The sequence below is a fragment of the Myiozetetes cayanensis genome, unplaced genomic scaffold (genome assembly GCF_022539395.1).
Source record: "Myiozetetes cayanensis isolate MyiCay16 unplaced genomic scaffold, myiCay2020 scf10, whole genome shotgun sequence".
Lineage (NCBI taxonomy): Eukaryota > Metazoa > Chordata > Aves > Passeriformes > Tyrannidae > Myiozetetes > Myiozetetes cayanensis.
Window position 1 is genome coordinate 34040401 of NW_026086605.1, and position 15195 is coordinate 34055595.

Here is a 15195-nt window from a genome sequence, read left to right on the forward strand (position 1 = left end):
TAACTCTGACAAGTGCAAAGGCACTTTGTGCTCTGCAGATGAGACTGAGGTTGAGCTCACTCTGGGATATTCCATGCCAATTCTGTGTCTGTATGATATGATTGCTTAATTCCTCTTCTTGGCGAAGCTTTACGAGACAATTTAACTTGGGGAAATAGTTCTCTAGACAAGACTATTTACTTCAGCTTTTTTCCCACCCGCTTTTAAATGACACAGGCTCGATGGCAGTTGGCAAAGAGAACTGGTGTAGTGCAGCCTGGCTGGTGGTCCATGGGGGATGGTGAACAGAGCAGTGTTAGTTTGAGTAGCTCCCCTCAGTTTTACACTCTGGGCTGGCAATCTGTAGCCTGGCAGATTGCTGGGATTGAGGGCAAGGCCAGCTGGCTGGCTGGTCACCAACAAGCAGGCATGGCATGTGTTGTCAGCTGTCCAGCTGGAGAGCTGTGTTTCCAGCTTTATGTGGCCTTCCAGTGCACTGCAGCGGAAACCAGTTCTACAGCCTCGACTAAAACTCCTAGCAGGAGTCCAAATGTGTGCTCTCAAACTGATTCACTGTTGGTCGAAGAGCAAAAGATAAGAAGTTGCACGGTGAAATATTGTCATAAAAATAAATCCTGGCTTCTTCCCCTCCTCTCTCTCTCTCCTTTTGGTGAGGATCCTGAATTCCTCAGGGCAGGTTCTCTCTCCCTGTTTACGTGGTGTGTGGGACAGCGAGGCCTTATCTCCTGGCATGGTGGTTAGGTGCAGCTGGCAGACAAAGAGGCAGCTCAGTATTTGAGAGGAGTTAGTTGAGTCTGTGAGAAGAATCCAGATGAGGTTTCCCAGAGGCTGGCAGGGGTGCTTGGGGAGGGAGAAGGCTGGCAGTGGCTGAAGGTCACTTGGGAAGCCAGTGTTGACACAAGAGCTTAGGAGGTGAACTGGCCTTGAATGGGCTTTATCTGTAATTTGGAGGCTTGGTTGTGCTAAGGAGTGTAAGTACTGTAGTAGCCTTATAGTAGGCGTAGTTGGGATCAGACTCTAGCTGCATTGAAGCTGAAACTCCACCATGCAGTGTGGGCGAGTGTAAGATGTGACACCCCATGACCTGACTTGTCTTCTCAGGGCTGTATTCCCTGTGCCACCTTCAAGTGTACAGAAGGAATGTGCCTCTCTGCTTTTATAAGAAATGTTTAACCTCGCCTCAGCTCCCTCCTGGCTTGCAAGTGCTGAGAACAGGGGTGAGATTATCCCTGGAGTGGGGAGGAGGCTGGGGATCAAGCTGTTGAAACTGGTTTTTATCACCAGTTGGGACATCAGCTGATAAAGCAGGCAGATAGCTGTGTGCCACTGATGGATGCTTGGAGAGCTTTGCTTGCTGCAGCCTGCAAGGAGGGCATTCGGGTTCTGTTTCGTAAAACGCGTTGTAAAAGCGTCAGCCTCGGCCCCGTGTGCTGCTCCACTGAATCTGAAATGTAGAATTGCCTCAGAGGAGGTGAGAACAGGTAAAAAACTGCTCCAAAATAGTAAGACTGTGACACAGCCAGTGTGAGACCTCCTGCTTTTCCCTCCGTCCTCCCCTCCCTCCCGAGGATGGTGCCATAAAGCCAAGCAGAGCAGCAAAGCAGACACACAACCTGCCGTGGAGTTCCATCCCAGCTGGATGAACAGTCTCATGTGCAGGGTGAAGGGGAGGGCTGAAGAGTTGATTGGCCAGAAACAGAAGATTAATTGCAGCCCTGTAATTATCATGTCCAAACGAGTGTCTCCAGTGGACTTTTTGTCTTCCTCCCACGTGTCCCTTCCTGACTGGGAAGCGTCCGGAGTTGCTGATCTTTGACAGAGAGATGTTGGGTGGGTGTATGGAGGTCACACGCCCTTCAAGTAGCTGGCCTCAAAGACTTCTTATTTTCTTCTTTCCAAAGCTGAATTAACATTTCACAATAACTCCTGGAGGCTTGGACAGTGCCAAAGCCATTTAAAAGGAGCATTTTTTCCAACTGATGCAATGGTTTCTGTCTCGAGAAGGCCGTGCTGTGGCTCAGACTGCCACAGTTACGCTTCAGTAACTGGTGAGGCTGTAAAACAGGGGGTTTAAGGCTAAACCAGGGAGGGTGCAATGCTCTGAGTTATCTTTAAATTGATCTGTTCGTGAGGGGCTGCTGGCTTGTTCTTCTGAGAAGGCTTCTGGGTTACTTGATTCCACTTTTGCAGTGTTGAAAATTAAAACCACTGTTTTGTGGGGTGTTTTTTTCTTTTTTTTTTTTTCTCTGAGTGTCACCACTGCCTTCTCTGAGAAGCAGTGGGTCATAGTGCCAGCCTCCCTGGCCACTGGATTTAAGCAGCATGGACTGCTTGGCCAATTTTTTGGTGCCTGTTGGTGGTCCCTGAAGGCAGATGGAGCTTTGTTGGTGTTTCTGGGTGGTGTGTCTGTGGCTGTGCCACGTGGAAAACACCAAGAGTTTCTGTCTGGGCTTCTCAGTGAGGCACTTTCACTTCCTTTGTGCTCTGATTTCCACAGCATGTTGCAGAACAGCACTTTGTGGGGCTGATACTCTGCTTTCCAGTCTGGGAAGAGCAGTCACGTTTGTGCTGTTCCCAAGGCTTTTCAGCAGCCTGGGATCTCTCTGTGGTGCTGCCCTGTGTCATGTGGACACCTTCCTCAGCAGGATCTCTGGGGAGCAATCCCCTGCTCCCCCTCTCTGAAGGTTTTTGGTGTGTTTAATAAATGCTAAGCTGAAACCTGTCTTTTTTTTTAGGTTTCTGAATGTTAAACTAGATGAGCAACCTGTGTTATTTACTGGAGTTGCCTTTAGCTGAGCCATGTGGGCTGTAATTTTTTCTCTTAAACATGGGCATAAAACCTCTAATGATTCCCTGGTGGTGAGGGGTGCAGACATGCCTTTGCCTTAAGTTGCTCTGAGAGCTGTTCCAGGTTTTTAAGCAGTTTTAAAAGCAATCGTTTTCAGCAGTGGATGGATGTTTCCTATTTCTCACTAATTACTGCTATTGTTCTTACTTTTAATTGTGTTAGGCAAGAGCATAGAGACAGGAACTGGGGACTTTTGGCACCTGGGAGACTCTAATCACATTCTTGCAATGATTTGGAAGGACTAATTAAGCTCAGCATGTAGAGGAGGAACTGGGGGATTCATTCCTGTCTGTTGTGTGCATGTGTTCATGTTCACAAGGTGCTTTGTTTTGCAGTGCTGGCTCTGTGGATTTCCCCTGTAATTTGGGGAGAAATCACCACTTTTATGCAAGCTTCAATGATTTGTGTGTTCTAAGCAGTTTTTTGACCTTTAAAAAGAAAGGGCAGCTTTGAAGTGTAGAGAAAAACTGTGTCTGGGGGGTGTACATTTGTGTATTTGATGTCAGTCTCTGAGGGCAGGAGTGGGAGACAAAATCAGCAGATGCAAACCTAAACCTCCTGTAGAAACCTATTTTGTCTCTTCTTTAAACTCCAGGGCTTCCAAACTTTGTCCTGGTACCAGCTGCACATTTGAAGTAGGACTTTACAAGTGAAATGTGAGTGATGTGTCTTGAGGGGGGGGGCTTAAACTGTGCAGATCCCTCAGATTTTATTTGGAGCGACGAGCAGGTCACCTTGAGACGAGACACAGCTAGTGGAATTTACAACCTGCAGGTTTACAGGAGTTTTATGGGAGGCTGCCACAACGTTATGACCCCGCTGTGGATTGGGGTGTATTTTTTCATTCTGATGTTACCTCAGAAGTAAATTGTAGTTTGCTTTTTTTATTCATTGAGTAATTCAGCTCGATGAATTTTTTTGGTCAGCTTTGTCTCCAGGGCCTGAATGGAGGCGTTTCTTAAGGTGAAAATGCAAACAAAAACTCAAGAGCCCACGAACCAAAGTGGTTCTTTTAAGGTCTGACAGCTTAACAGTGACATGACCAGGGAAATCCTTTAATAAGGACTGCAACCTGTAACGTTGAGGGTCCAGAGCCAGTGGGATTTGGAGGGAGGGAGGGAGCAAGGGAAGGGATATATTTATTCCCTGTGCTCTTTCCTCTCCCCTCCCGTTTGGAAAGCAATAAGTAACTCAGGAACACAAAAAGTCTGTTTACTCGCCTTTTTTTTTACCTGGTTTTTGAAGATAGCACAGGGTTGGCAAACCTCTTAAAACAATGCCTGTTTCCAGCCCCTTTTTCCCCGCGGCACGGCTCGAACCTGCGGACTTTCATCTGGGGAGGAGGGAGAGAGGGATGTGTGCGAGCCCTCGGTGGTGCTGAATCACCGCGGGCTGGCCGGGTGCCGGCTGCCCCGGGCGCTGGGGAAGTGCGATCCTGTGACAGTGATTCAGGCTCTGGCTGTTTGCTGTGGGGAACTGAGCTGCCAAAGCCTCCTGTAAAAAAAAAAAAAAAAAATAGAAAAAAGAAAAAGAGCAGGCTCCATCCACAGGTACAATCCGTAGGGATCTGAAGGATTTGGCTGTGGTAGCTGCACTGGGTGCGTGTTCCAGGTCGAGCTGCTCTGGTGCTTCTCTCTGGTGGAGACTTGTGATGTGCTGGCTGTGGGCCAGTTTAGGAAGCTGAGCTGGCTGTAATTCAGCCTTTTGGGTGGATTTTCAGCTGCTTGAACAAGCTTTCTGTGTGGTTGTCTGCATGCCAGTCCTGCTGCCCCTGGTGGGGTGGCGGGGGGAAGATCCATCCTGGATGTTGTTCCTTATCCCGCACGTGACCGACTGCTGATGAGTGTTGACTCTGACCTACCAAAAACTCTGTGTGGCTCAGGATTTCCATGAAGGGGATAAACCAGACTTTGAGGAAAGCTTATATAGAAAGGCAAGATGTTGGTGTTTTGGTGGAAAGACTGAAATATGGGAATAAGGCTGTTTTTTTTTTCCCAGGAACACATTATCTAGATGAGAGGAGGGCCTGGTGTTCACTAACATGAATCCCAAGACCCCCAAGTCCTTCCTAGCAAAGTTTTCACAATCCTTGCAATATCTGTGTTGCAAGGAGTGTTACAAGTATGCAATAATCCCATTCCTCTTCTCCCACCAGTAGGAAGGCAGGCAGTCCCTGTTATACCAGCTGGGTTTTTTTTCCCCCCAATGGTAATAGCTGACAGCTTGACAGATCTTTTCACAAGGAGAGTTGAGGAGTGACACAACCTCATGAAAAGCTCAAGACATTGTGTTCCTGCTACCATCCATTTGCTTCACAATTAATGCAGCGATGTCTTTATCCAGTGTGAGGCTCTGTTAGGTTTTATCTGTGACAGCTGTTGCTTTTAAACTACCCAAAAAAAAAAAAAAGGGGGCAGAAATTGTGGTGTGACAGTCACTTCCACACTGCCTATGCCAGCAGCTGCTGCTGGCTTGGATCCTGTTAGGAACAAATGTGACAGGCTGGTTTTCTGTGCCCGTGAACTTTGTTCCTTGTCTCTGTACTTAATGTTTAGCCATTGTCACACTGTCACACTTCTTTGTATTTTGGGGGTTTGCAGCTATGTCAGCTGGGAAAAACCAAAGGAAACCCCAAACTTAGAGATGTCATAAGACACACAAGTGGGATTGCATCCTTTTAATGTTCTTTTTTTGGTGTTTTTTTTTTTTTCTGGGGGGAAGAGGTTAAGAGGGGAAGTTGCAGTTGGTTCAGCAGATCTGAGGATCAAAAGTAGCTTTGTTGTTTCCGTGTACGTGGCATAATTAATCTGTAATGCAGATAAACAATCCCCAGGTAATCAAGAGCTTAAGTAAGTGCTTGCAGTTTTGTGAGGTGCGGTGTGACTGTGCAGTGTGGCCCCCTCCTGTTAAGGCTTTGGAGTTGAATACCTTTAGTTTGTTTTCCCTTTCCCCCCACCCCGTTTAAATGGAGGGTTCAACATTTAAATGTGCCTTTTTCAAACTGAACGTCTGAAAGTTGCCTCGTGCTGTTCAGTGGCTTCTGCTGCCTTGGAACCCCGAGTTGTCCTGTGGCTGAATCCCTGTTTTTATGCTTTTCCCTTCTGCAGCACCCACGTTAAGCAGCTGTTTTAACTTGTTTGCTTCTTTCCTTCATGACAGATGACATCTGGGGGGACTGAGAGCATCCTGATGGCCTGCAAGGCCTACCGAGACTTGGCGTATGAGAGGGGCATCAAACAGCCAGAAATGTGAGTGGTGCCTCCACAACTCTTGGCTTTGGGGGGCTTGTGGGATTTACTGTCCCTCTTGAGTCGAGGTGGCTGCTGGACCTCAGTAATCCTTCATTTCATAGCTCATTGCCACCTCCTCCGTGTCCATCTGTGTCTGGAAGAGGGAACCCAGGGTGGAAAGAAGAGTTTCAAAGGCACAGGAAGCTTTAAGAAGCCTGGGGGGCACAAATGTTGCTGGGGGGCTGTGATGAGCAGATGTATTTTGGCAATACCTGTCTACTGCTCTAGATAACCTGCCCATACCAGCTTTGGGCCTCTCTTGAGCAGAGATTGTCAAGCCCTTTGAAGTATTCGAGGGTTTTGATTTATTCAGATCAAAGAGGGTTTAGTCTGAAAATGCTGGGACTAGTTGGAGCTCAAATGAGGAATTGTGCTAATCATTACACTGCTAATAGAGGATTTGCTGTCTCTAATGTGCTGCTTCTTTTCTAGATGGTGCAGCAAAAATATTTCTCTGGTTAATTGCTGATGAGGGGAAAACGTAGAAAGAAACGAAACACTGGTGTTCGTCTTCTGCTGAATTCCTGTGGTTCTTTTCTTCCCTCTCTAATGTTTAAGGCCCTGATAATGATATGAGGCCTCAGAAGAAAGGTTAATTAAGGCTGTTCAAACAACCTCTGCCCTCTGTGAGATGGGAGACACAAATGTTACATTCATGTGGTACATTTATGCTGCTCCTTCCTTTTTGTCCTCTCCTCTCGGGGAGGGTGGCTGGGGGGAGACGGTCCAATCCTGTTTGATACGACAGCAAAGTAGATTTCCTGGGAATTCTAACTCCTGGTTGACAGAAGACCATGCAGGGGGTTGTTCAGGATGGAGTGTCCATCATGTTAGTCCAGACCTGGTGCTGCCTGGGTTGACACACACGCTCTGTTCCTTCTCCAGGCTGGTCCCGGTGAGCGCCCACGCGGCGTTTGACAAGGCAGCACATTACTTTGGGATGAAGCTGATTCAAATCCCATTGACCAAGGCTATGGAAGTGGATGTCCAGGTAGTGCTTTAGGCAGCACATCGCTCTTTGTGTGAATAATTAGCACTGTACAACAAGCAGCAAGCAGTCTACCAATCCCGGGTAGCAAGAGGGATGAATGCGTCCTGGAAACAAGGAAAAACGGCACAAGGGAAGTGCCTCTCACTGCACATGAGACTTCAGTTGAAATAAGAGGATGTAAACCATCCCTCTTGTCTTGTTTGATTCATTTAGGATCAAGTAGTTTGTGTATTTCAGAAATAGCCCCAGACATGTTCCAGGATTTCCAAGTGGATGAGTTAATGCCCGACGGTGCTTGTGGCTTGTTGCTTTGCTCTCTGTCTGCTTTTTTGTGCGTTGGTTTTTTAAGACCAGACTCTGCATGTTTTCACCTTTTTATCTTTTTTGGCAGGGTGGCACTTGGTAAATGGAATGTGAGCATCTTCTCTCTTTAAATCTTCAGGCAATGAGGAGAGCCATCTCGAAGAACACAGCCATGCTGGTCTGTTCTGCTCCCCAGTTCCCACATGGAATTATGGACCCCATTGAGGAGGTGGCAGAGGTAGGATACCCCTCCCTCTAGGGAATTCTGTGTGCTCTAGGAATAAAAACAGCACCAGAAGAGCAGAGGATGGCTTCCAGGATGCCAACCAGTGAATTTGGTGGGAGGAACACACTGCTTGAAGGGTAGTACTGTCCTCAAATGAGGTGTCAACCAACAGCAGAGTATGTAGGATGCAATTTGGGAGTGAGGGGGAATATGTGACTATGAGACCAACCGGTGCTTCTTGTTGGTCTCATAGTCACATATTCCCCCTCACTCCTGATATTCCTTGATACCTGAAACAAAAGAACAGCTAAATAGTCCACCTGGTGAAAAGGCTTTTGGTTTAGGGCCTGATGGTTGTATCAAAATTGGTCAGGAGCTCTGAGAAATTGTGTGAGGGAGTTAGGAGTCAAAGGGCTGGGATTTTATTTTTCAGACACACCTCTAGATTTCTTCCCTCTCTGTGCTCCAGTTATTTATTTTGTGTGGAACCAGCCAGGGCCTCTGACCTTCTGTTCGTTTGGCTCATGCCCTTATACTGCATCGAGGATACTCCTTTCAGACTGTGTTGCCATATCCCTTTGGCAAACACAGCAGACTATGGAAATGCTGTGGTTTTGCTCTGTGTGGAAGGCAGGAAAAGGGGTCCCACAGGTGGCCAACCCTTCCAGATCTCCTGTCTTCTTGAGATAGGCTTGAGAGTGTCACGATGCTCCCGAAAGCTTCAGTGAACATTTATTTGTGAAATGGCAAGTGTATCTTGGTGACTGGAGTTCAGGTGCCCCAGCCACATCACTTTCTTCCCTAATCTCTTGTTCACACACAGCTGGCAGTGAAGTACAAGATCCCCTTCCATGTGGATGCCTGCCTGGGTGGATTTCTCATTGCTTTTATGGACAAGGCAGGGTTCCCTCTAAAGCGTCCCTTTGACTTCCGTGTCGAAGGTGTGACCAGCATTTCTGCCGATACCCACAAGGTAAGAAGAGGGTCTTCCAGTGCTTTCATTTTTGGGGTGTGATTCCTGTTGCCATCCCTGCCTTCAGGCATTTCTTCTCTGTGTGGGGAGCGCTGAGGTGCAGGGGTGTAGGGGCTGCTCTGTTGATGTGCTTTGTGCAATGTGCCAAAGTACAGAACCACAGAATCGTTTAGATTGGAAAATACCTCCAAGACTGAGTCCAGCCTTTGACTGATCCCCACCTTGTCACCCAGACCAGAGCACTGAGTGCCATGTCCAGTCATTCTCTGAACACTTCCAGGGATGGGGAATCCACCACCAACCTGGGCAGCCCCTGCCAATGCCTGACAGCCCCATCGGTGAAAAAATTCCTCCTGATGTCCAACTTAAACCTCCTCTGGCACAACTTGAGGCCATTCCCTCTCCTCCTGTCCCTGTTCCCTGGGAACAGAGCCAGACCCCCCCCCCCGGCTCCCCCCTCCTGTCAGGGAGTTGCAGAGCCAGAAGGGCCCCCCTGAGCCTCCTTTTCTCCAGGCTGAGCCCCCCCCAGCTCCCTCAGCCCCTCCTGCTGCTCCAGCCCCTTCCCAGCTCCGTTCCCTTCCCTGCACATGCTCCAGCCCCTCAATGTCTCTCCTGTTGAGGGCCCAGAACTGGGCACAGCCCTGGGGGTCCCTCAGCGGTGCCAGCACAGGGACAATCCCTGTCCTGGGCCTGTGCCCACCCCGTGGCTGGCACAGCCCAGGGGCCCTTGGCCTTCTTGCCCCCCTGGGCACAGCCGGGCTCATGTCCAGCCGCTGTCCCCAGCACCCCCAGGGCCTTTCCCAGCTTTCCAGCCCCTCTGGCCCAGCCTGGAGCTGCAGGGGTTGGTGTGACCCAAGGGCAGGACCCGGCACTGGGCCTTGTTGGAGCTCAGCCCACAGACCCAGCCTGTGCAGATCCCTGTGCAGAGCCTTCCTGCCCCTCAGCACAGCAGCAGTCCAGCACATGGTGAGTGCTTGGCTGTGTTCCTGTGCCCTCTTGGTGCTCTCTGACGCTGTCTGTGCCCCTTGCAGTACGGCTACGCCCCCAAGGGTTCCTCGGTGGTGCTCTACAGCGACAAGGAGTACAGGAAGTACCAGTTCTTCATAGCCCCTGACTGGCAGGGGGGTATCTATGCCTCCCCCTCCGTGGCAGGCTCCAGGCCTGGTGGGATCATAGCTGCGTGCTGGGCAACTCTGCTGCACATAGGAGAGTCAGGCTACGTTGAGGCCACGAGGAGGATCATTAAAACAGCCCGATTCCTCGAGTCAGAGTATGTGCCTTTGTGTCTTTGAGTTTGGGTTGTACTCTTCAATACTGTGCTGGACTCCTCCTCCCAAACTGCTCCTGGTTTTGTTTCCCTGGGGGAGCTGTGGCATGGGACCTGCTGGATAGGGACTTACTGGGCAGTTCTGGGAGAAGATGTTTTGTTTATGCCCAGAGAGGAGGGGTGCAGGCACCTTTATTCAGCTGGTTTTGCTTGGAGAATTCCTTCTGCCTCAGCCATGGCTGAGGAGGGAATCTGGAGGGAGGACAAAAGAAGGGTTATGCTCTCTTGTTGGGGTGCTTGTGTGGCTGTGTGACAGAAGCTATGTGAGCCTCTGCTAGTCTGTCTTCTCTTGCATCTTTGTCTTCCCTCTCTTCTATTTCTTCCTGAATTTACTTGACTTTGGGGTATGTCATGACCCGGGTCCTCTTGCAACTGCCACTGACCTGGGCTGGCTGCATGATTTTTGGGTGGGAATGTGCTGTCATCTGTTCCCTTCTGTAGCTTTTCCCTTAAGGCTCCAGCTAGGTGGACAGAATGTCTGAACCCTGGTCAGTCATTTCTTTTCTCCTCTTTCCATCCAAGGTTGAGAAAAATTGACAGCATCTTCATTTTTGGGAAACCGGAGGTGTCCGTGCTCTCCATCGGCTCGGACACTTTCGACATTTATCGATTGTCCAACTTTTTAGCTGCAAAAGGATGGAACTTAAATGTCCTGCAGTTCCCACCAAGGTGAGTGTCTGGAGGCCAGGATATGCAAGATGGGCATCTTCAGGCCACGCAGCTCTTAGGATTTGCTGAGTGGTGTTGTCCATGTCTTATAAATTGTATGGAGACTCGTCCTCTGCAGAGAAAGAATTGCTTCTGTAACTGCTGATATACAGCAGTGAGGAAAAAGCAATAGTAATTTTAATGAGCCTGGCAGAGGAACATATCTGAGGCTCACTTCCTATTTACCTCTAACGCAGGCAGAAAAAATATAAATAACCAAGGCTTTATCTCACATTTAGTTAACTGAGGGCTTATGGATTTATTTTTAGTATCTCCCTGCTGCCCATTGGAGATGAAGGTAATTGAAAGCACAGTGAAGGGCTGATCATTTTCAGTGATGGAAAATGAATGTTTGCCAGAGACTTTCCTTAGCTGGGTGGTTGGTTTTTGGTGGGTAAAAGGGACCAGTGCTCTCAGATGTAGCTGTACTGAAAAACTTTTGGACTGGCCACACAAAGCAAACTCTAGGGAGCCTGAGGTGATAGCCCAGAGCTGCATGTAGCCCTGTTCCTTGTGGTGGATGCCACCTTCCGCTCTGGGGGAGGTGATGGCTTGGAAGCTGCAGAGGAAGGAGAGGGAAATGATGGTGAGGATCACCATCCCTGCAGGCAGCTGCATCTTTGCTACCAGAGGTGCCTGGAATGAGGTGGGAAAATTATAGGCCTTTAACCTCATGGTGAAGTCAGGAAGGAAGGAGGAGGAGCTGACATGTTGCAGAAGAAGAGCTGAACTCTCCAAGCTTGGTTCCTGTAAGCATTTTGCAGGGATTACCCTTAGTGATGCTTAGGGAATGCTCTTTTAGGGACATACATGGTTATCACTGGCCGTGGAAGGACTAAAGTGCTGTCAGTTGCTTGGGAAATAGGGAGCTGTATGTTGTGGAGGTGGTTAATCTCTCCCTCTGCCCTGCCTGCCCAGCATCCACCTCTGCATTACTCAGCTGCACACGAAGCCCGGCGTCGCTGAAGAGTTCCTGAAGGATGTCAGAGACAGCATCGAGGACATCATGAAGGACCTCAATGCCAAGACCACAGGCATGGTGAGGAGCACACAGTAAAGGGGGTGTTCTGGGGGGGCTGGGCATGTTTCTTCTGTATAACAGCCTGCTCTTCTCCACCTAGGGAGCCATCTATGGAATGGCACAGTCCGTCCCAGACAGGAGCTTGGTAGCAGAGATTTCCCAGGCGTACCTGGATGGCCTCTACAGCACGGATGTTCCTTGCAGTGAAAAGCACATGAACGGCTCCCCCGGCCACCACTGACTGTAGTGCAACGATGGATGCCTTGCCAGCTGGCACTGGGGTGGTTCAAAAGGTTTCCTAGGGAAGAGATTGCAGTAAGCCTTTGTTCCTACAGCTGCGGGGCTGAGCGTGGCTTGATCTGGAAGAATTCCTTCCCTGTCCTAGGCTGTTCTGAAATCCACATTATTTTCACGGCCAACTTCATTTTTAGGGCTTTTCTTCCCTTCCCCCTGCCTGTTTTATCATGGGCTGTCGATGGTCAGTTGAATGTCCATTCCACAACTCCAGATTCCTCAGGTATTCTGCGTGTCACTTCATTCCTCGCTGTCCCTCCTCCTCAGACCTGGTGTTCAGCCAGTGTCCAGCCAAGTGTTAGATTTGAGTTCTCACCTTGTGTTCCAAAGCTTCAATCTTCCCAGGAGTTCAAGGTAGAAAATAAATTGAAAATTCTGTTTTCTTTTGAGTATTCCTCTAAGCTACTGCATTTAACAGACCGTGCCGTGGGAGCCTTATATCTGTGTAATGCAGAGCTGATGAATTGGCAAAGGGAAGATGGTCACGTGGACTCTTTTTGAAATCCCCTCTGGAGATCTCAGTGAGACTGCAATCAATATCTGCCGAGGGGGATAAAAAAACCAACACAAAATCCTTTTCTGGAACCTCTTGAATAGCAGCAGAAACAGAAACCCGAGCGGGTGGCGTAGGGAGAGGAGCCGGATGGTACTGAAGATCCCGGGTACATCGTAGCTGTTTTGCTCCCCTGCCTCTTCCAGAAGACAGGCATTTACCACCTGGAGGGCTGGTTTCTTTGTGTTTTTACCTTGCACAATTCTGGAGGGAGGTGCAAAACCGATTTCACTGCTCTTAACTTGAAGGTTTTCCACTGTCCCCTCGTGATGCTGTAGCACAGCCAGCCAGGCCCTGGATGTCACGTGGGGCGCCAAAGCTGACGGTTCTTTTTTTTTTTTACCGCGATCTTTCAGTATCCAAAAGGTGACTTTTTTTGTAATAGTAGTAATCTCAGCTCTTTGCACTGATTCTTTTAAGGCACATTCTCAAAAGGGCATTCACCATTGTGCCTTGATGCTTCTCTGGCTTGTTGGTTTTGTTGTTTTTTTTTTTGTGGGACGCCAGGGAGGGCTGGAGGGTTCAGCTGTTGGCCGTGGTCGTCTCTTTATGGTACTATGCTGAAAATAAACCTCAAAAACAGGCTGGCCTCAGAGGAAGGACACCTGCCTGTAAGGTAGGGTAGTAGTTGTATTGAGCCAAGTCCCTTCACAGTATTACAGAGATGCTGGGAGAGCTCTGAGAGGCAGAGGAAAGGATGCAGCAGGTCAGAGGTGGTCAAGCCTTGGGTGTAGGGCTCAGCCTTCCTATTTTTCTCTATTGTTTTTATGGTAAGAGAGTTTTTATTCCCAGTGCAGCTTGTGAGGCAGTTGTAGCCTCAAAGACAAGCCAGAATCTCCTTGAGTTATTAAATACCAGCAGAGTTACTCCTGCAGGGCTTTCCCATGTTTCCTCTGAGCTCTTTGCGTGGAACAGAGAGTTTCCCAGACAGAATTCCACATGTGGGCTCAGATTTCATGCCATGTCTGCACAGGGTGTCAGAGGACATCTCTCTGCTGTAGAGGGCCTGTTGCCTGAAGCTGACCCTTGCTGAAGCACACACTTGCACAGTAATTTTACAGAATGAGAAGGCCACTTACCAGCCACTGCACAAACCAGTGCAGCCCTGGGCCTGGCCACTGTGGGAAGAATACTGGCTTTCCAACAGCTTTTATTCTCAGTGCTAGGAGACAAAAGTATTTTGGCCATCTGCCCTGAAATTGATGACTTGATGGATGTGTCTGGGCCCTTTTGAAATCACTGAATTGCCTGAGAGTCTCTTGATGGGGTTATCAGCTCTGGCAGTTTGTACTGGACCTATTTATTCTGTCAGGGTCTTGCCAGTGTGACCATTACTGCACCTCTGAGTTCTGCAGTACTTTGGAGACAGCCTTAAGTGTCTGGCTACTGTGATGGTTCTCTTTTGAACTGAGATTTAACAAAAACAAAGCAAAAAAAAAAAAGAAAAAAGGGAGGTACTCTTTTTGTTCCTGCTTTAAAAGAAAGAAGGGATGGATTTTAGGGGTGGGCTGAAGGATAGAGGAAAATCCCTTCTCCTCCTTCCCTGGTTGCATTTTTCCTCCTGGGAAGTAGATGGATCTAACAGATCAGTGCTCGATTTCACATTTCTGGAAGTATTTGAAGATGTCATTTGTAAGTCAATGTATTCTATTCTGGGCTTTGCTTATTAATAATAATTGTGGGTTTAGTTGTTTCATGTGTGTTTGTTCTGTACTGTAAATGTAATCCTGTGGTCAGGAGCAGGCCACTGTAATTTACTGGTGTGTAGTCTTTATTCATCCTGGCCACCTCATGTAATCTGCATCTCCTTTTATCATGCCAAATGGTCTTAGAGAAATGGATTAACCGGCTGTGTGATTACTTAAAAGACAAAAAAAAAGAAGAATTTGATGAACTGGATTATGACCTGAAACTGGATGGTACTTTGGACCTGGAGGGATCTCCGTGATTGTCGATTCCCGTGAGATTTCCAGTTCTCAGGTTTTCCAAGCGGGACACTGAATTTGTTGCTTGTACAGAGCACTCTCCTGAGGGATTTGCCTGCTCTTAGGTACTAGACTGAAGGATATCCAGTGGGATGGACCAAGAAGAGATGTGTGTCTTCATGCCATGGATTTCATCTGCACTTTTCTGATGACTTGGGGGAGAGGGGGAGTGGAAGGGTTGCACAACACAATAATATCCTGCCCAGTAAATCCACGTGGACTTTTTAATGAACAAACAGGATGAGTTCACCTGATGGCAGTATTTCTGTGTTTCTCTGACTTGCCACTGTAAAACTGAAGGCTGAAATAGCTGAAGAGATGGTGAAAATGGGCCTAGTTTGTATTAAAACAGTGTGTTTAGCTATCTAGGCTCCTTGAGCTCTTATTTTCCTGTTTCAGTGCTCCTTTGAATGGCTGGGGACCTGTTGTTCCTGGTCTCTGCTCATTGCCAGCCTGGGCTGTGGCAGGGAGGATGGTTTATGAACCTTACTAACTCTGCCTGAGGGCTGCTCTGTCTTCCTGTCAAGATAAAAGGGGGTGTCTGTGGCTACGTCTTGTGTGATGTTCAAAGATGCTGAAAGCTCTCATTTAAGAGCTATGGGTTTTTCTGCTAATGCTTTGTAGAACTTAAAAGGGTTAAAAAAAAAGAAAAAAAAAGGAGGAAAGAAACCAGACC

The 15195-nt window shown here is 48.3% G+C and overlaps 1 protein-coding gene across 1 annotated transcript in view; it reads left to right on the top strand.

The window, feature by feature from the left end:
* The window catches only part of SGPL1 (sphingosine-1-phosphate lyase 1), a 30283-nt gene extending 15400 nt beyond the window's left edge, over positions 1–14883 (top strand). Inside the window, exons 7-14 of the mRNA XM_050305649.1 lie at positions 6008–6096; positions 7024–7129; positions 7572–7670; positions 8482–8631; positions 9663–9901; positions 10481–10627; positions 11585–11705; positions 11788–14883. Of these exons, the coding sequence (XP_050161606.1) occupies positions 6008–6096; positions 7024–7129; positions 7572–7670; positions 8482–8631; positions 9663–9901; positions 10481–10627; positions 11585–11705; positions 11788–11928 (1092 nt within the window). The 3' untranslated portion in view covers positions 11929–14883. The remainder of the gene's footprint in view (positions 1–6007; positions 6097–7023; positions 7130–7571; positions 7671–8481; positions 8632–9662; positions 9902–10480; positions 10628–11584; positions 11706–11787) is intronic.
* Positions 14884–15195: the final 312 nt, after the last annotated feature.